The sequence below is a fragment of the Peromyscus eremicus genome, chromosome 7, assembly GCF_949786415.1.
Source record: "Peromyscus eremicus chromosome 7, PerEre_H2_v1, whole genome shotgun sequence".
Lineage (NCBI taxonomy): Eukaryota > Metazoa > Chordata > Mammalia > Rodentia > Cricetidae > Peromyscus > Peromyscus eremicus.
In genome coordinates, this window is record NC_081422.1 from 18,237,126 (window position 1) to 18,258,291 (window position 21,166).

Consider the following 21,166-nt stretch of genomic DNA (forward strand, 5'->3'; position numbering starts at 1 on the left):
TTGACCAGGTTAGCCTCAGACTCACAGTGATCCACATGACGATGCTGCCTCTTGAGTGCTAGGATTAAAGGTATGCACCACCACACCTGGCTTTCCCAGTCTTTTAGTTTGATGTCTTGCTATGCAGCTAAACATCAAGTCCAAATAAGTCTCTACCAAGATCAACCACATGGGTCAGGATGAAAACCTATACCTGGCTAACTTACTTCCTGTATATGCATCTTCCTGTATATGCATCTTTATGAGGTTTTTGACATAGGCCGAGGTCTGACTTAGGTATCAAGTTTTCTGTGTTATACATATTGATAAAGTCTACCTGTAGGAGCTCTCCTGCCCACTGGATGCACTTTATGGTTTAAAAAAGTGTTCTAGCATTCTTTATATTCAAAAGGCCATTCACCTGTACATACTACATGATGTCACATGGGATTTAACCACATGAAGTCTTCTCACATTCCCTAAATTTACTGGTCTGTACATGGAAATGAGCTAAAGCAGGGAGCTTTCTCACTTTATTTTCATGGGTTTTTTGCATCTGTATGAATTCACTGATATTAAGTAAGGTCTAATTTTATGATAAAAAGATTTTATGTGTGTTCTCTGATGCCAGTTAGGGCCTGACCTATTGTGTCAAGCTTTTCTGTACTGTTTATATTCAGGGTTTGCCACCTGCATGTGTTTTCAGATGCCGAGTGAGATCTGACTTGGTATAGAAAGCTTTCTTGCATTCTAGACATACGTAAGGTTTCTCACCTGTGTGTGTTCTCTGATGTCGAGTGAGTTCATACTTGCACTGAAAGGCTTTCCCACAGTCTTTACATTCATAAGGCTTCTCACCTGTGTGATGTCTTTGATGTACAGTGAGTTGTGAGTTACAGTAGAAAGCTTTCCTGCATTCTTTACATTCATAGGGCTTCTCACCTGTATGAGTCCTCTGATGCACAGTGAGGTCTGACTTGCGATAGAAAGCTTTTCTGCACTCGTTACATTCATACGGTCTCTCACCAGTATGAGTTCTCCGATGTCGAGTGAGGTCTGACCTGCACTGGAATGCCTTCCTGCATTCTTTACATTCATACGGCTTCTCGCCTGTGTGAGTCCTATGATGGACAGCGAGTTGTGACTTGCAGTAGAAAGCTTTATTGCATACCTGACATTCGTAGGGCTTCTCGCCTGTGTGAGTCCTGTGATGGACAGTGAGCTGTGAATTGCAGTAGAAAGCTTTATTGCATACTTTACATTCATAGGGCTTCTCGCCTGTGTGAGTCCTCTGATGCACAGTGAGGTCAGAATTTCGGTAGAAGGCTTTTCTACAGTCTTTACATTCATAAGGCTTCTCCCCTGTATGAATTCTCAGGTGGACATTGAGCTGTGACTTGCTGTAGAAAGCTTTCCTGCACTCTTTACAGTCGTAGGGCTTCTCGCCTGTGTGAGTCCTCTGATGCACAGTGAGGTGTGACTTGCAATAGAAGGTCTTCCCACACTCTAGACATGCGTGGGGTTTCTCCCCTCTCTCGAGCCGCTGATATCGACTGAAGGTAGACTTAGAATAGAAAGCTTGTCTACACTCCTTACAGTCATATGGATTCTCGCATGTGTGATAGCTCTGATTTTTGCTATAGTGTGGCTTCAGGTAAAAGGCTTCCAAACATACTTCGCATTCATAGGATTTTGTCCCTCGGTGGATTTCTTCATGGATCTTTAGTTCTGCCTTAAGACAGAAGAATTTGTTAAATTCCTCATATTCACATGGAGAATTTATAGGATTTACTATGATGTTTTGCTTATCATGGTTTCTGAATGACATTTCTCACAATTACTACACTGAAATACTTCTCTCCACTATCTACTTTACTTCATTTAATGAGTTTAGTCAAAGAATGTTATCTTACATACATTCTATTAGAAATTTTGCATCCTAATCTGTGCCATGACTTGAATAAGTCATGCCTCATCAGAGGATTTCCTATATTCATTGAGCTCATTAGAGCTCCTCTACAAATGAAAACTTCTGTGTTAATAACACTGACTTTGTAGGTTTTTCCTGATTCAAAATGACATGACTGACTGTATTATGGACACTCAGAACACAGGGTAACTGAAGGGTTTCAATTACTTTAAAATGGTCAGATTCTTTTGTAGCCTACATCTCACCAGGTTCACTATTGAGAACTTTGTCCTGCCATAGATTAAGTTCCTGAGGAAACATTCCTAAAATAGTTTCCACTCTTCGTGTTTGAAGTTGAAATATTGTTTAGAGGGACTTGGCACTGGATCTCTAGTGGGTAGACAGGTAGGAAGAGGGTCATAACTAGGTAGTAAGATGGTGAACGTCCAAAGTAGCAGCTTCGTCCTCACACTCCTGACCTGAGATAAAAGCCTGGCAGCTTCAAAGAAAGGCCTGGTGAGCTTCTTCTGCCAGCAGGGTATCTTGGTGCTGGATCGCCAACAAGTTCAAGGATGTATCAGCACATGTTCACACCAAAGTTATGGTCTATTGGCCACTCGGTCTTTGTTCAAATGGACCGACCCTAAATTAGGGGACAAAGACCCCTCAAACACCCTTAGAACCCCCAAGTCCTTAACAAGAGGCTGGATTTCAGGCTCCTGGGGCCCCCTTGGCTCTACAGAGGTCTTTCTCTGTTTGGTTGCTGTGTTTCCTCACCCCTAATAACCTAGTGACAGCCTTCTTCACGGGTTATCTGTCTGATGCTCCCTTGAAGCTGGTTGTTGCACATACAATACTTCCTGCCTTGCCTTTTTTTTTTCTTTCCATTCTTTTACTGTCAGAGAAAATGAACCCAATTAAGACACAGTTTGTGCTCACATCAGCTTTACCTACTTCAACAAGTTCTTCATTTGATGTATTGCTGTTGATTTCAATTTGCCAGAAATGTCTGTCTCCATTTTTCCGGCTGGTCTCAACCAGGCTACTCATTTTGTTGACACCTGAAAATATTATTAAAATTGTCAATTAATCATGAATTGGACACAAGCTCTATACAATTCAAACACAAAAGTAAAATAGTGCCTTCTTATCATCACATTTGAACTTTTTTGTTTTTGTTTTTGTTTTTAGAGACAGGATTTCTCTGTGTAGCCCTGGTTGCCCTAGAATTCACTCTGTAGACCAGGCTGGCCTTGAACTCAGAGATTTGCTTGTTTCTGCCTCCCAAGTGCACCACCACTGCCCAGCTTACGTTTGAACTTTTAAAGTATCATCTTATAACTGTGCACATCCTAGTCTTTAATGAACTGGAAAAACACTAAGAGGTAGTGCGGTTCTCTGTTGCTCTGCTGCACTGTTGGAACACAGGGCAATAAAACACCCACCACGTCTCAGCTGCGGGGGTTTTTATATCGAGTTTTTATGTCCCCTTTCACTCTTCTACCTGTCCTGAAATCTGTTATCTGAATGTATAATGCCATGCCTCTTTCATATATGAAACACGGAAACTCTCTTCTACTAGCTACCTTAGGTATTATTAAACATTCTCTCTCCCTAGTACACCATAGATTAGGGAAAAGATTGTTACTTTGTTTCAATTAGTATAATTTGCTTTAATAAAGAACAGCAGGATCCTTCATAGGGTTTTATGGGAATGATTTTTTTATGAGATATTTTGCTTGTGGCTTGCCTTTACAAAAAGAATTTTGTTACTTTGTTTTAAATATCTTCTGTAATAGTGGCTTAGTATTCATGGAGTTATTCCATTTATGCTTATCACAGAAATTTGTAACATTATCTGATTTTAGACTTTGCTTCATAGAATAATCTTGATTGGCAGTTTGTATTTTCAGGGCTTAAAACACCAAAGACTATACTTTCTGGAACTCAGAGATTCTGTTAAGAGATCAACTATGATAGTAGACTTATATATATTCAAAAGTAACCACCTGGGTGTGGTGGCACGTGTCTTTAGTGCCATGTGGTGGCACGTGTCTTTAGTACCAGCATTCTGGAGGCAGGGGCATGTGGATCTCTGTGAGTTCAAGGCCAGCCTGATCTACATAATGTTCCAGACCAGCCAGAGGTAAACAGTGAGATCCTGTCTCAAAAACCAAACCCAAACAAAACGAACTAACCACATTTTTTGCTTATAGTTTTCAATATTTTGCCCATATTCTGTCCTCTTGCTGTCTTAACTATAATGAGGAATTGTTCTCAGTGTCTATCAACTTGTGGTTGTAAATGTCATAGATTTGGACACCTGTCTCCTGACCAAGACTTGTACAATATTCTATACTAAATTCATGACATATGTTTTCTGTTGACCTTACTCTCAATTCACTGCTTAATATAAGATTCACAGGGGTTGGGGATTTAGCTCAGTGGTAGAGCATTTGCCTAGCAAGCACAAGGCCCTGGGTTCGGTCCTCAGCTCCAAGTGTGTGTGGGGGGGGAAAGATTCACAGATTGAAGATCCCATAAAACTACCCAAGAGCTCTTCAGTCTAGTAGTGCATATAAATGTTCTGGTTTTTCCCCTTATTACTATGCTAATTGTTACAATTGCTCAATGTTGTCTTCCAACAAATTCCTGGTATTCTTTCTTCCACACTGTGTACTTTTCAAAGAGTGTTTTTGTTGCTGTTGTTTTTGTTTTTAATTTAGCTTTTCTCTGCCAAGATCTGTAGTTGGAAGTTTTCCTGTGTCCTGCCCGGTCCTGCACCCACTCAGACCCAAGTAAACACACAGAGCCTTGTATCAGTTACAAATTGCATGGCCATGGCCTATGGCTCAATTTTTTTGCTAGCTAGCTCTTATAAGTAAACTCAGCACATTTTTATTAATCTATATGTCGCCATGTGTTCTGTGGCTTTACCTGTGTGCCATTACATGCTGCTCCCTGGGCAGTGGGATGGTGTCTCTCCAGTACCCCCTCCACCCATCCACTACAAAGATCTGAGAGTGTATATTTTTTTCAGAATCACTCTGCTGAATTTCTCACTTAAGAAGCTGAATTTTCCATGAAAGAGTTAAATTGACCTTGTACATGTGGTTCACATGGGTGCACATGCAGTGTGTTTGTGTGTATGAACATGGGGAGCTTAGAGGGTGAACCTCAGGTATTGTTTACCTTGTTTGAGACAATGTCTCTCAGTGGAACCTGAAGTTCACCAATCTATGAGACAGCTGGCCACTGAGCCCCAGGGATCTGCCTGTCTCCACCTCCAAAGCACCAAGTGTACAAGCATGGGCCACCAAGCCATGTTTTAATTTCGATACTTATGGCTGTAGCCTTTGCAGGCAAGCACTTTACTGACGAAGTTCTCTCTCTCTGGCACTTGACTTCATTTGCCTATCATCTGAATACTCCCGGATTTTGAGTTATTTCTCTGGTGTTTGGTAATTGCTCAGTGTTTTTTCTTTTTAATCTCCATACACTGACCTTTGTAACTCTGACTTCAGAGTCACACGGCCTGGGAAGAACTGCTCATGTTCAACCCTGCAACTTCTGACGTCCTCTTTCTCACTTTTCTTAAAAATTCCACAGGCGACACAACTACAGCCAAACCCACCTCTTGTTTGGCACTAATTTTCAATCAGCTTCTCTATCTAGTCTTAAATTTAAATCCACACGTGTATTTTATGGCAAATTTGGAAAACAGTCATCGCAAAGTAAAAGTGAAATAAATGAAAAATTCTTTAATATTCTCCCCTCTGAAGCCCCACACTCTTCCCTCTGCTCCTGATAAACATTCTCTGTGCTGCTCATCTCCCCACCATATGCCATTCCTTTGCTTCACTTTTCACACACTAAATGCAAGTATCTTAAGAGGAGATGCATTTGTGTGTGACTAAGTATTACGATAATTGCAAAGACAAGCACTGGTCAAAAGTCAGTGTTGAAATAATGTCAATAAACCCCTAACTGAAAACATCTGGTAATAAAGGGAGGGAGGAAGCACAACTGAAGACCCGGGTAGACAAAGAAAAGATATTTCTCAACACCAAGAAACTGGCAGTTGAACACACAGAACTTGGGGGAAGCTGGATAAAATAAGTGTGTGGTCCGTGAGGCTAGCTGTCCTCAAGTCTGGGTTTTGATGAAACTTGTTGAACAGTCCAGTATGAACAGCGTCTGATGGTCTCTGTGTTACTGTCTTCTCTCGCTTTGTAGCAGTCACTGACCTGAGAGGTTCCAGACTGAGGCATCTGCTGTGTTCCACGGCCCAAGCCCATGCTCTAAGTTGAAGATCAACTCAGGTTTGGTCATGCAGTGCCCTGCGAATGAGAAATAATGGACAGATTGTGACAAAGTGCTAATCATGACCACTGATGGAACTGTGCAATGTTGAATGATTAGAAACTTCTTTCTTCCTTCCTTTTTTTTTAATAGATTGGAGGTTAAACCTATGGCCTTGCACATGGTAGGAAAGTATGCTGTCAACTGAACTGTACCCCTCCGCTGATTGGAATGTTGTCCAAGTGATATTTTAGTCACAATTTTAAGAAACCTCAAATGGAAGAATGGATGGTGGCAGAGTGGCTTGCTCTGAAGGATGAGGACCTGAGTTCAGTCCCTAGCAGTCATTTAAAGTGCTGGCGGAGCTGCACACACACCTTAAACCCAGGGCTGTAGAGGGTGGACATGGGTATTTCTGGGAATGGCTAGCTACCAGCTGAGCTCCAGGTTCAGTGCAGGGTACTGTCTCAGGTGAACAAGGCAGAGAGCAGCAGAGAAGAATGCCTGACATCCTTCTCTGGCTTCCATGGACACCCACATAGCTATATGATCATACTCCATATATTCATACACATACACACACCAAAAAACAAACAAACAAGTAAACAAACACCAAGGAACAAAGGAAACTTCAAGTAAACAATGAAGAAGAAAACTCAAGGAAATTGGATAGTCTGCTATTTATGATAAGTTAAACAAAGATAATGTAGTCATTAAAAAAAGAACCACCCAGAAGATTTGGAAGAAAAGAGCTCAACTGATGAAAAAAAGGAAAAAGCAGCACTTGGGATGGGAGGCAGAGGCAGGTGGATCTCTGTGAGTTCGAGGCCAGACTGGTCTACAGCCAGGTCTACAGAGTTCGTTCCAGGAAAGGCACAAAGCTACACAGAGAAACCCTGTCTCAAAAAACCAAAAAAAAAAAAAAAAAAAAGGTATCCCCCCCCCCCTTTTTCTTTTCTTTTTCGAGACAGGATTTCTGTGTAGCTTTGCGCCTTTCCTGGAACTTGCTTTGTAGACCAGGCTGGCCTCAAACTCACAAAGATCCGCCTGCCTCTGCCTCCCAAGTGCTGGGATTAAAGGCGTGCACCACCACTGCCTGGCAACATGATCCTTTTAAGAAAACAAACATTTGCATTATTGGTGTTCCAGAAGAAAAGAGAATGGGTATAAAAGTAAAAACATAGATAGGCGTATCCAATGGACCCTAATAGATTTTGACCAACAAATCATTGTCTCACATTACATCCAAACTAGTAAAATTCCGAGACAAAGAGAATCCTAAAACCACAAAGAAGGAAGTCTAAAGTCGCTCCTAAGTGAACACCTCCGTTACAGGAACAGCTGGGTTCTCACCTGTCACTTTACATACTGGCTATTATAATGGTTTCAACTCCAGACATGGACACAGATGCGAATGACAGATCTAATATCCCCAACAAATAAAGATGTAAATAATCTCTACAGAATAGAAAGTGGAGCAGATGAGGACATAACTATTACAATATGACCATGTGTGACTCATACCAGAGACACAGTACTTCCGTATAGAAATGAACAAGCATCCAACACTCTGTACACAGTTAAATATCAAAGCAAAATCCAAGCATACTTAGTATGGATCAAAAATGGACTCCAGAGACCAGGCGGGGAGGTGCTGGTCACGGGTCTGCCATGCAATTAGCAGAAAACGCTCAAGAGAAGGAAACAAGCTGACTGGAACACACTTCGCATGGGTTCTGAAGTATCAGCCTCTATCTCTGCTCCTCCTGAAATGAGCTGAGGAGTCCTGCTCTGCAGTGTGTTCCCAGCTATGAGGCTCTTCCTCCACAGAGGATCCAAGGGAAAAGGCCAAAAAAGAATGCCAAAGAAACCTCTGACCTCCTGGAGCTAAAACATGTCTTTCCTCCTTTCGAGTTCCCTCCCCCATGGCGTCAGCGGGCTGAGAAGGTGACAAGCACATGTTGTCACCAGATTCTCAACAAAGGCTTCAGAACTTACATTCAGAAAGTAAGTTCTCTTGAATAAATCATTCTGTGAAACCTGGGTATGGAAAAGGACCAGACGCTTTCATACCATAGACAGAAATCAACTAAAAATGGATCATAGAATTAAATTTAAGACCTGAAACTAAAACTCAGGACAATGATGCTCGTGGAGTCTTTTAAAATATGCCAATCCAGCCTACAGAAGCAAAATCACCAGATGAGATTGTTATGCCCAGATTGGGACCCCAAAGATAACCACCACAGACCTTAGGTACAGAATGCAAAAGCAAGGTTTATTTCTGTTTACAAGCCGCGGGCAGGGAAGCTCGATCCAAAGCACTCACTTGTAGTAACCATGAGGCCAGGAGGAACTTGCTTTTTCTTTGTGTGGCTAGCTTTTGAAAGGCAAAATCCACAAGCCCTTCAGGGGGGTTGGGGGAGTTTTGCAAGGGTGCAACTCGGATTGGTTTATTTTTATCTCTGTTCTCTTTTAATTGGGTGAGGGTATGTAACCTTTGAATTTACTGGTTGGTGGTTACAATTTATTACTTTGGGGGCAGTCCAGCACAAGTCCCAGGCTTTGTCCTTGAGCCACCATGGGGGCTGGCTGGCCAAGCACGTACTGCACATAACTCTAAGTTGGTGAGGGGCCCCAGAGAGTAAACATCTGGCTGAACTTTGAGCAGTCAGAGTACGTGCAGAAAGGGAGCTACTGCAAGGACTATGTCTTTTGTTCATGGCCCTCCCAGGAACTGCTTGCTCAAGTCTCAGGAAACTGAAATTGAGGCCTGATCTCTGAGAGAAGACTGAGCAGCCTGTTATGGCATCTGCTTGGTCCTTTCAAGATTACATCAGACTAAATGTCATGATTAGTGCATGCCTAGAATGAGAAAATACTGGCGAAGTATTTACTCAGCAAGCAGTTAATTTCTAGAATATATACGGATCTTACTCACTAAACACAGAAAAGGAAAGAGCTCATTAAATCTGAGCAAATACCTAAATTGATATTTCCCAAACATGGCATACAAATATGTTTACAAGTAAAAAAACGAAAGAGATTTTCCCAAAATGACCTATCACTGAACTATAGAGAGAACGTTATTTTTATGATACAAAATAAAAAAATGTTAGAAACTTACACAAACAGATAGTAGCAATATATATTAGTGCAGCCACATGAAAATACAGAATGGTGGTCCTAAAAACTCGACCCAGAATGACATCAACACTGTCCCACTGTTGGCCGTATACCAAGAAAGTGACATCATGTTTGCAGGGAAATCTGCACAAAAGTATTGAGAGCCGCTGGTAGCAAAAGTCCATGAAGTATATAGCAGTGACAACTAGAGTTCAGAAGGTCAACCAATCAGAACTAAGGGTTCTGTTAGAGGAAACCATTATACAAGGCATTATGGAATTACTGCCTTTTGAACGAACTGGCTGTCTCTTGTTGTAAACTTCTTGTGCAATAGCAGCTATGATTTTCCCCATTTACCTTGCATCTGCATGTTAGTGTTCATGTAATCTCACGATTGCATCTCAATCTTGGGCACAACTTTCCCTATAGATTTGGGGTAACTGGATAACTGTCCCCAGCTGTGTTGATTTTTCATAACATATATCTGGCCAGGGCCATTCTCCAGACAAAAGTATTTCAGCAAAGATACCTCTTTCCAAGGACAAAACTGCACATAGATAAACATTCACTCCTCTCACTTACAGATAAGAGAAAAGAACCACTAACAATTAAATCCTCAACTCCTTACCTTCACCCTGGGTTATTTACACAAGACCCTAATTTAAGAGATTTACTGCTCACATACCTGGGGTGATGTTTTAGCCACTTGCTAGTTACTGAGTTAAGGTGGTTACTTCCCACTGACCCAAGGAGATTGCCTATAAGGCCAGACAGGTGATAGGTGCCAAGCTTCTTTCTTGTGCAAATTAAGTTTTAATTCCTCCTCAGCCAGGTGCTATTCCTAGATTCCCTAATTGGTCTTAGCCTTTAGTTGACCCTACCAGAGAACTCCCCTTTAGTCACTCCCCTTTTGGGTTGTAATTGGAAGCTGACATTTATTGCTTTATGTGTGGATCCTTATCACATCTCTCTGCGACCCTGAAAACTTCAAGCCTCGAATTGCTTTGCCAAAGAATTACTGCATGCGTATATATACTGGTTCTCGGAGAGCACTAGAGAGAATTGATTGAGAAGAACAAAGATGAGAACGAGATGGGAAGAACTAGGTAGAATGATGAGAGAACAGCAGGAGGGACTGAGAGCAGGAGGGACTGAGAGCAGGAGGGACTGAGAGCAGGAGGGACTGAGAGGAGCTAAGTATGAGAACAGAAAAGAAACTGTGTAGATAGAATTGACTTAGAAGAATAAAGTGAATGGACTAAAGAACTCAGTGTTATGGTGATATTTTATTTGTACTGGAATGTGATTTTATTCGTATGTTAATAAATAAAGTTGCCTGGGGGTCAGAGCTAATAGCAAGCCATAGCAGAAGTCTGGCAGTGGTAGCACACGCCCTTAATCCCGATCACATGACAGGCAGATCTCTATGTGTTCAAGGATACCACCAGCATGGAGACACACACTTTTAATCTCAATACCAACCATAGAAGATCTGGAGGTCTGTATAGATGGGCAGTGACGAGGAGGTCATGTGGTTGGGTTTACAACCAATGAGAAGGCAAAACAGAAAGTCTATATAAAGACAGATACACAGGAAGTAGCGCACTTGCTGAGGAGGAGAGCAGCGGCAGTGAAGGGTAAGGTTTTTAGCTCTCAGCTAGTGCTCTGACCTCTTGGGCTTTTTAACTCTGCAATTGGCTCTGTGTTTCTTATTTAATAAGACTGTTCATCTACACAGTGTGCTTAGATTCTTTGAATATCCCTCAGATTAGAATCCTCAGCTGCTTGTAGCTTCTATTCTGGACCCTGTTAGAAATCCCCTCAAGGCAGGCACTTGGGGGGAATTCGTTACAAAAGCATTCTTCAACAAAGGGATGTCAGTAGAGAAATGTAGCACATATAAATTTAAAATAACAGAACATTCTGTCATAGGGACAGGCATATAGGGCATTCTGTTATGCTGTAGCATGGCTATTATTCTGGCTTGAAATGATTGGCACCATCTTAATACACAGGATGATCTTGGCACAGAGTCACGGCAATGTAATGAAAACTACGTAGCAGACCTCTAGGGCTATGGATGGCACAGGATTGGGAACATTCCCTTACAACACTATCGTGAATGTCTCTGCTCAGATGCCAACCTGGGGGCACTTTTGCCAAATGTAGGCTGGTAAAACTGTAAGTAAAAACTAACTAGGGTTGGAGGGTTTTTTTTGCTTTTGTTTTTTGTATATCTGAGAATCACATTTACTATGTAAATAAACCCAATAAACTCATATATTCACCAAACATTGATGAAATCTTTCTTTGGGCAATAAAACTTCATCCATATTTGGAGCAAATACATTTTTCCTCTGTCTCTCCAGCAAAGTTACAATATGAAGATGAAATATGTCAAGGACAGAATGAAAAGTCTTCCATGTTCTCATTATACTTGCACACTAAAGGTGGCTTCAAACAGTTAAACAATAGGTCCTACTGTGAGAAAAGATACAGGGGATGGAGAGATGGAAAAGAGAAGGTAAGTATCAACGGGGCATGTTAGGACGGAGGAATAACGTAAGTTCTACACTACTGTTGTACACATATGGATGACACCAACTGAATACTTCAAAGTAACACCAGAGAGATTGTAAATGCTCCCAATACAAACAAGTGATTCCAGAGCTGATACACCATCAGTGAACACCAATCAGATCATTATACACTGTGAGCATTACCAAGCTAAACTGTTCTTCATAAATGTATATCATTGCCATGTCAATTAAATTGTACAATATCAAATTAGCATTAAAAGTAAGCAACCATTCTACAGTTGGGACCTCTGAGAAGGACAGGAGCCACTCACCCAGGGACACCAGGCTGCTGTAGTTCTCCAGCATCACGTCCTTGTAGAGGGTCCTCTGGGCAGCATCCAGGCCCTGCCACTCCTCCCAGGTGAAGTCCACGGCTACGTCCTCAAATGACACCAGCACCTAGAATGACAAATCTGTCCTCAGCCTTAGGAACAGAAAATGGGAATTCACTGTCTATGTGTGTCTATATCTTATCAGTGTCTTATGAAAATGTAGCCTGTTTTGAATTCTGTATTATGATAGAAAGAAAAATCAACACAAAAGTCTCATCTATGTGTTGTTAATCTTATGATTCAAAAAAACATAATTAGAAACTTTTCCAAGGAATTACAACAGAAACAAAAATCTGTAGAAGAATACATGTATATGCATGGTTTGTATTATCATGAGCAAAAGACAGACATATATACCCGTGGCATATAAAAATGACATTAACTCTGTAAAGAATGAACAAGAGTGGAAAGGCAGATGTTGGGGCTGGTAGCACTCCACTGTGGTACAGTGCATGAAGAGAGGGGAGGGCCATGAGTTCGACTCTGAGAGCCTGGAGCAGAAGAGGCACTAGTATTAAACTGTGGAATCCACACGCAATCACGTAAATCCATGTGGAAGCTGTGAAAATCTGTCAATGCTGAAAGTTGGCTGAATATGCTGTGGGAGCCCACAGAGGTTTCCTAGTGAAATCTGAGCTTGCTTTACCCAGCAGGACAGCGTGAGAGGGTGACTGGACCACAGGCCTGGGTACCAGGTGTTTGGAAGGGTCTACACTTGGTTGTATCTAGCAAGGGGGAGGTCTTTTGCCTTGCCCCTTGGCATTGTTATAAAAAGCCCTTTTAAATTAAGTTCTGGGCCATTGGGCATTGATCCAGGTCCTCCTGAAGCTATCCTGTGTTTCTGTCTTTCCTCTCATCTGCTAGGTCTCTCTTTCTACCTAATATTTCTTATCCCTCTCTCCTCAAGAGTTCCTATGAAAGGTGGGTTTCTGTTTCTCACAATATAGGATAGCCAAAAATCAATTCTGAATCAAATGTGTTTGAATCCAAGGTGTCTGTGGCAGTGCCTACCCATGCTGCATCAGGTGACTTTGGTGCAGCTCTTGTGAAAGCATTCACTCCCTTCCCAACATTATTCCATAGCACCACACAACTCCAGGGAACATGGCCTGAAATGCCTTGGTGCACACATGTGTCAAACTACTGTGTTTTTATTGTAAATACATTTCCCACTCTCATAGAGATGTGATGGCTTAATTATAGAAAAGACTGAACATTTTCCATACTCTTTGTTTAAGCATCAAGCTAGTATATATTTGAATTGTATCGTTAGAAACACAAGCCTTTCCTGTCTTAGTATGCACCTTGCTTTCATTTTTAATTAAAATCATATGTATATCAAAGAATTGTTTTAAAATAACTTATTTATGATTTCTCATCAGTAAATCTTTGAGCCATTCATATGCCTATATATCTAGGGTCATATAAAAAATCTCAGATGAATAGTGGTCATGCATGGAAAATGTTTTAAAAGCCCTAAATAGTAGAAACTTATTTTTTTCCTCTATCCATAAACACAAACAATAAATATCTGTACATATCTCAGGCTCTTCTGAAAAGCACACATGGATTGACAGACTTCTACATTCTGTATAATTCAGAGAACAATCATATAAACGAGCTTGGACCCCCATGGTACACTCAAGTATGAGCTCTACATTGGGCCATTGTACTATAGAATTAGAAAACAATTCCAAAGCACTAACATGACCCCGAAGAGAGAAAGACAGGTGACCTAAACTCTGCTAATCCAACCACATGAGTCCATCTAGAGCACAGAAAAAACGTGGGAGCTCTACACACCATGTGTGTTTCCACTGGCTTCATCCCAAGAGTTCAGGGCAGAAGAGGGTGAAAACTCACAGAATTTTTCCCTGGAAGGGAACTTCATGCAAGGTTTGCTTACTGCTGTTGCCAATAGTCAAGCTTTTATCCAACTTGCCCCAAGGAGTGAACAGGGCAGAATGAATAGAGCACTCTGCAGCCTGGAGGATCTTAGCCCTTCCTGAACCTGGCGGCCTTACTTTACGGAAATCTACTTTGCTCTGAGTATCTCAGCTTTGCCAGCCACTTGGAGGGAACACAGGCTAAACTCCTAGCTCTGGAGGAAAGGGACTTGGCACATGCCAGTCTCCCTGGATCTCAGAGAAACAATGATTTCAGGGGATCACGTAACCACCTCCACGGTCTCAACTCCCTAGCAGTATCACAGAAAAGGAGACGACGACACAGACCACTGAGACTTCTTTGGTGGCTCAGTTGTGTGGGTCTTGAACATGAATGTTGCAGTGGTGTTGCCATGCCTGCAAGGTTTGAAGGGGGAACTCAATCAACAGCATTCTGACAAGGGTTCTGAGTCTACGGAAGGAAGAAGCACAAACTCTATGGAAGGAAGCCAACAAATGTTCTCAGCTTGGCTCTCACGTGAAATGCTCATGAGCGGTTATAACATTCTTTACAAGCCCTTTTCTCCAGTGCTGAGAAAATGAAGACAAAATATCAACTGTATAAAATGTACCAGGAGAAACAAATACTTGATAATAATGTGGGAAGAGGGAGTTAGTGCATGGGAATGCTCACAGGGAGGTAGAATCTGAGGATTTTGTTCCCAGACACAGGAAGTGCTAGAGCTGATGGTCAGAGCTCTGGATTTGACAGCTTGCTTCCTACATATATGCAAGTCCCAGGGGAAAAGAGGGGAGCCATAGGAGAGAAGTGGGGTGACACAAAAAGACCAAGGATTAACAGACACGGACGGAGAAGGCCCTCGCTCTGCATTCTGTCAGGGAGTCAGAAACTTACAGACAACCAACAAAATTTCCAAAAGAGATATTCTTAGCCTAATGATACCTCAATCAATAATATGTAAGTCCCCAGGGTGTATGCCAAGGAGTGCTATAACTGGGTCATCTGGGAGATCTGTTTTTAGCTTTTTGAGAATTCACCACACTGGTTTCCACACTGGTTACACCAGTTTGCGTTCCCACTCTAGTGAATTAGGATTCCTCATTCTCTGCATCCTGGCCAGCATTTGTTGTCAGCTGTTTCCTTGATCTGGAGTGAGATAAAAACTCAAAGAAGTTTTAAATAGCATTTGCCTAACTGCTAAGGGTGATGAACAGTTTTGGAGATATTCCTAGCCATTTTTATTTCTCTTTTTGAAAACTCTGTTCAGATCCATTTTTTTTCTCTGTTTTTGAGAGTTTTGTATAGTATGTATATTAATCATTGTCAATTGTTGGCCTTTGTCCCTGGGAAATATTCACAAAGTCCTTTCCTATACTTATATCCCGTAGGGTACCACCTGGATTTTCTTCTAGCAGTTTTGGTGTTTCAGGCTCCACATGACACCTTTGAGACATTTAGAGTTGATTTCTGTGCAGGGTAATAGATATGGGTCTAACTTTATTCTTTATGTAGACAGCCAGTTTTCCCAGCACCATTTGTTGAAGATGCTGTCTTTTCTCCAATGCATCTTTTGGGTATCTCTGACAAATAGAAGATGCTTGTAATTACATGGAATCATGTTTGGATCTTCTGCTTTGTTCTATTGACTTGTAGGTTTGTTTTGTACCAGTACCATGCTGTTTTCATTACCATCGCTCTGTAACATAGCTTGAAATCTAGAACTGTTCTTTTTGCTCAGGATTGCTTTGCCTATCTAGGTTTTTGTGGCTCCATGTCAATTTTAGGATTATTTTATTTTATTTTATTTTTTATTTTTCGAGACAGGGTTTCTCTGTGTAGTTTTGATGCCTGTCCTGGATCTCAAACTCACAGAGATCCGCCTGGCTCTGCCTTCCAAGTGCTGGGATCAAAGGCGTGTGCCACCACTGCCTGGCTAGAATTTTGATTTTTATATATTTACTTATTTTGGTGTGTATGTAGAATGCTGTGGGGGGATTTTTGACTGAGATTGTGCTGAATGTATAAATTACTTTTGGTAAAATGGTCATTTTCACAATTTCAGTTCTCTTAATCTATGAGCACGGGAGGTCTTTCCACTTTCTAGTGTCTTCTTCAATGTCTTTCTTCAGAGAGTTTGTTAAAGATTTCATTGTAGAATTCTTTTGCTTCCTTGTTAGGTTTATTCCTAAATATTTTATATGGATTTTGAGGCTATTGTAAATGGGGGTGTTTCTATTATTCCCTTCTTGGCTTCTTTGTGGTTGGTATGTAGAGAATCTACTGGTTTTTTTTTTTAAGCATAATTTATTTAGTGATTCTTTGGGAATTTCACATCATGCACCCTAATCCTGCTCACCTCCCCATCCCCCCATCCCTTCCCCTCACCCCTGCAGTGCCCTCCAAAAAGAAAATTTTTAAAAATCAAACCAAAACAAAGCAAGTAAACAAAAAAACAAACAAATAAAAACAAGAACAAAACAAAACAAAATAAAAACCTCTTCACATCTCCATCTTTCCCACCTCTCCAACACCTCATTTGTCTTGGTGGCATTGGGAGCGCTGTGTTATATAGTAGACCCTTTTGTCGGATCAGCTTTACTAGCAAGTGTTCATTGCAATGAGTCATTGGTCTGGTTCGAGACCTCTGGTTTCTGGCACACCATCACCACTGGATCCTCACCGAAACTCCTCTCAGATATCCTGCAGCTGCCCTGAGGCATGGAGATCCTGTGGGTATCGTTCCACAGGACCAGTCCCTTCACAAGCTCTAGAAGGTCCTAGATGTTACAGTGGGCCAACCCAAGGCCCAGCTATGGGCCTGGATGGTAGCTGAGCTGGTCAGTCCAGACCACTGGGTCAGCCAACCTCAGGAGAGGGGGGGTCAGGGCTAGCTCCCCTACACCTATGCCATCAGAGTGAGCTCTCCTTTGCCTTTGATGAAGGGTGGGGCAATCTCTCCCAAGTGCAGGGGCCAGCTTTCCCAGGGCCATCAAAGGGCAGTCTGGCTCAGCATGGCCCTTTGATTTCATCACACATAGTTCCTATGGTCCCCTGAGGTGATGCAGGCCACAGATATCAACACAGACCCCAGTTGCAGCTGGACCATGGACCCAGACATGGCCCTTGGCAGCAGCTCATGCCCGGATAGCATCCTGGCTCTGGGTAGAAGCACTGGCCACTCAGAAGAGGATGGCTCTGGTGGAAGTATGGTCCCCAGATGACAACAAGGCCACTGGCTGCAGTGCCAACCTGGGGCTTCCATGTGACCTTTGGTAGCAACACGAGCCTCCTTCAACACAGATCCTAGCCACGGTGGGATCACAGACCCAGATATGGTCCTTGGCAACAGCCTGGCATGGATGACACCAGAGCTCCGGGTGGCAGCACAGGCCACCCAGACTAGTGTGGCTCCAGTGGTGGCACGGCCCTCAGACACCAACGAGGCCACAGGTTGCGGCCCAGACCCCAGGCTTCCATGTGGCGCTTGGTGGCAACATGGGCCATGGAGGTTAATACAGACCCTGGCTTCTTTAGGGCCACGGACCCTACTGGTTTTTTAAGTTGACTTTGTTTCCTGCCACTTTGCTGAAAGTGTTATCACCGTAGGAACTTTCTGGTAGAATTTTTGGAGTCTCTTATGTATTATATCACATCATCTGCAAATAAGGATAATTTGACTACTTTTCTCATTTGTATCCCTTTACCTTCTCTTACTGCTCTCGCAATCCATTGAGAATGAAATTGGCTGTGGGTTTGTCATGTATAGCTTTTGCGCTGAGTCATGTTTCCGCTCGTCCTATTCTTTCATCTTGAAGGCATGTTGGATATTGTCAAAGGCCTTTCTGCATCTTCTGAGAGGATCGTTTGGCTTTTGTAGTCCATCCACTTATATAGTTATTGAACTTATTAACTTACATATGCCGAACCATCCCTAGATCTCTGGAATAAGGCCAACCTAATCATGGTGGATGATCTTTTTAATATATGCCAGTCTTCAGTTTACAAGTATTTTATTAAGGAGTTTTACGTCTGTGCTCATCAGAGATAACGGTCTGTAGGTTTCTCTTTTGTGTTTCTTTACCTAGTTTTGGGATCAGATTAATATTGGCTTTTTGGAAGAAGTATGGAAGCATTTCTTTTGCTTCTACTTTTTAAAAAAAAGTTGTAAGAAGTGTTGGTTGTAGATTATTAAAAGTCCAGTTGAGCCAGGCGGTGGTGGCGCACGCCTTTAATCCCAGCACTCGGGAGGCAGAGCCAGGCGGATCTCTGTGAGTTCGAGGCCAGCCTGGACTACCAAGTGAGTCTCAGGAAAGGTGCAAAGCTACACAGAGAAACCCTGTCTCGAAAAACAAACAAACAAACAAACAAACAAAAAAGTCCAGTTGAATTCTGCTATTAATCTGTATTAGTTACTTCTCTGCAGCAGTAACAAAACACTATGACTAAGGCAACATACAGACAGTTTAGTTTGGCTCAGTGCCAGGGAGTTAGAGGTCATAATGGCAAGGACAGCAATGGCGGCAAGCAGAAAGCATGTCAGCAGAAGCAGGGGGCTGAAGGCTCCCATCTTCAAGCAGAGAGAGGGAACCAGAAGCAGGCAGGTAGTGGCATGCTTCCTCTAGCAAGGCTACACCACCACCTCCACGTCCACAGATAGCACTGCCAACCAGAGACCAAGGGTCCAAACGCCAAGACCATGGGGGATATTTCTCATTCCAACCACCACAGAATCCATCTGGACCCGGGCATTTTTCAGTCTGATGTCTTTTTAATAGTCCTTCAATCTCCTTAATTTTATTGGTCTGTTTAGGTTCTTAGATCTTTTCCTGGTTTAACTTTGGTGGTTTAGATGAATCTGGGAACTCATCCATTCTTTTAGGTTTTCTAACCTAACAGAGCATAAGTTTCTAACGTGTAATATTCTGAATTTCTTCGGTGTCTGTTTGAATGTTGTCCCATTCATTCTGATTCTGTTCATTTGGGTCCTGTTTTGTTTGGTTAATTGGGCCAAGAGTCTGTCAATCTTATTTGTTTTCTCAGAGAATCAGCTCTTAGATTTGCCAATCTTCATATTGTTTTCATTGTTTCTGTTTCACTAATTTCCACTCTGATTTTATAATTTCCCCCATCTAATTTGATTTGGTTCGTTATTCTTCTTCCAAATTCTTGAGTTGCATAATTAAGTGATTTATTTGTGCTAACTCTTTCTGATGTATTTATTAATTCTGATTTTTTTTTTTTACTAAAAATTGATTACATCCAGGTGTGGAGACAAGCTGAGCCTAGGAAACAAGTTGTGTTTGCTGTGGAGGGTTAGATCTGGGTAATGCCATGGCCCACTGGAGCACAGAAGATGGTGAGGGAATCCCAGATGCCAAGCACCAAGTGTTCTATATTGTTGGACGCTGGCTTTGCTTTGATGTGACTGTGATTGTGCCCTGGTTCTTCCCTCTTGGAGTAAGAAAGTATTTAACTCATTTTTTTTTTTTTTTAATTACAGGAGCCCACAGAGACTCTGCATATTTTAGAGGCTTAGGATACTTTAAAGAGATTGGACTTAAAGGTGTTTGAATTAGTAAAGACCATAGAACTTTAAAAAGTCAGATTGGGTCAGGTGTGGCAGCACACATCCCTGCACTTGGGAGGCAGAGGCAGGTAGATCTCTGAGTTCAAGGCCAGCCTGGTCTACAGAGCCAGTCTTCAGGACAGCCAGGGCTACACAGAGAAAGCCTGCCTCGGGAAAAAAAAAGTTAGAATGTTTTCTATTGTCATATTAACATAACACTTTGGAAAGGTTATAGTTTAACAGTGATGTGCTTCTGTGTCAGGTTGACAAGGAGTCAATTGTCTTGGCTAATTTTATGTCAAATGGCACAAGCTAAATTCATTTCTGAAGAGGGAACCTCAATTAAGAAAATGCTGCCACCAAATTGGTCGTGAAGACTGTGGTACATTTTCTTGACTGATGACTGATGGAGGACGCCCAGCTCACTGTGGGTGGTGACCCTGGGTGTTATAAGAAGGCAGGTTGAGCAAGCCAGTAAACAGACTTCCTCTACGGCCTCTGCTTCAGTTCCTGCCTCAGAGTTCCTTCTCTAAGTTCCTACCCTGACTTCCCTTCATAATGGACTGTGACAGGTCATGTAAGCTGAAATAAACCCTTTCTTCTCCAAGCTGCTTTTGGTCACGGTGTTTCATCACAGCGGCAGATACCCTAAGACAGGCACTCTCCAGGCAAGGCTGGCATACAGGCTGTGTGACTACAGCAAGGTCTAAGGATTAAGGATGACAAAGACAGGAGAGGTTCCAGGGATTTGCCAGGCTGGGATGGTGCACAAATATGTGCTCTGGACCAGGCCTAAAGCTGAATCCATGTTCCCAAGCCATAGTCAATCACTTGGAGTCTTCTCTATGAAGTTAGAGATTTGTTTTTCATGGACTAGAAAAGTACATAAACCAACTTACACTTTTCTACCTAAGTTTTAAAATATTTTTATTCTCTGAAAATTTCATAGCTATAGACAATGTATTTATCTATCCACCCCCAGCCCACCCCTCCTACTCCCCTTGAACTCTCCATCCCAACTTCATGTCCTTCTTCTTCTTAAACAACCTACTGACTCCCAATGTGCATGGTGGTGGTACCACCAATGGAGCATGAGGTAACCTACCGGGGACCCACCCCAAAGAAGACCAATTTTCCAAATTTTATTTATTCATTAAACTACGATGTAAATGTTGTACTTTGTGTAATGGACCTAAGAAAGCCACAGAACAATCAGGCCTGTGCTCCTTGCTAGACACATACCACAGACTCACCATTTCCGGGTTCCAGGACACCCAGCGTCCTCACTATGGTTCTCAAGGGAGCAGCATGTCATTGGGAAGCAGAAGCAGCATTAGATGACCCTGATGACAGATCACATGATGGTTTGTTCAGACAAAGGCTATGACGGAGACAGTGAATGCCCAGCCCCGACTGTCTATACCCCTGACTGGACATTCCTCACCTTAGTGCTGGACTGGACAGG

The 21,166-nt window shown here is 42.2% G+C and overlaps 1 protein-coding gene across 2 annotated transcripts in view; it reads right to left on the reverse strand.

The window, feature by feature from the left end:
• Positions 1–265: 265 nt before the first annotated feature.
• The window catches only part of LOC131914810 (zinc finger protein 300-like), a 37,293-nt gene continuing 16,392 nt past the window's right edge, over positions 266–21,166 (reverse strand). For both annotated transcript variants that reach the window (XM_059267507.1, XM_059267506.1), the window contains 5 exons: positions 20,955–21,044; positions 12,168–12,294; positions 6,136–6,228; positions 2,843–2,949; positions 266–1,711 (listed from right to left, as the gene is read on the reverse strand). In XM_059267507.1, the coding sequence (XP_059123490.1) occupies positions 656–1,711; positions 2,843–2,949; positions 6,136–6,228; positions 12,168–12,294; positions 20,955–20,957 (1,386 nt within the window). In that variant the 5' untranslated portion in view covers positions 20,958–21,044 and the 3' untranslated portion in view covers positions 266–655. The remainder of the gene's footprint in view (positions 1,712–2,842; positions 2,950–6,135; positions 6,229–12,167; positions 12,295–20,954; positions 21,045–21,166) is intronic.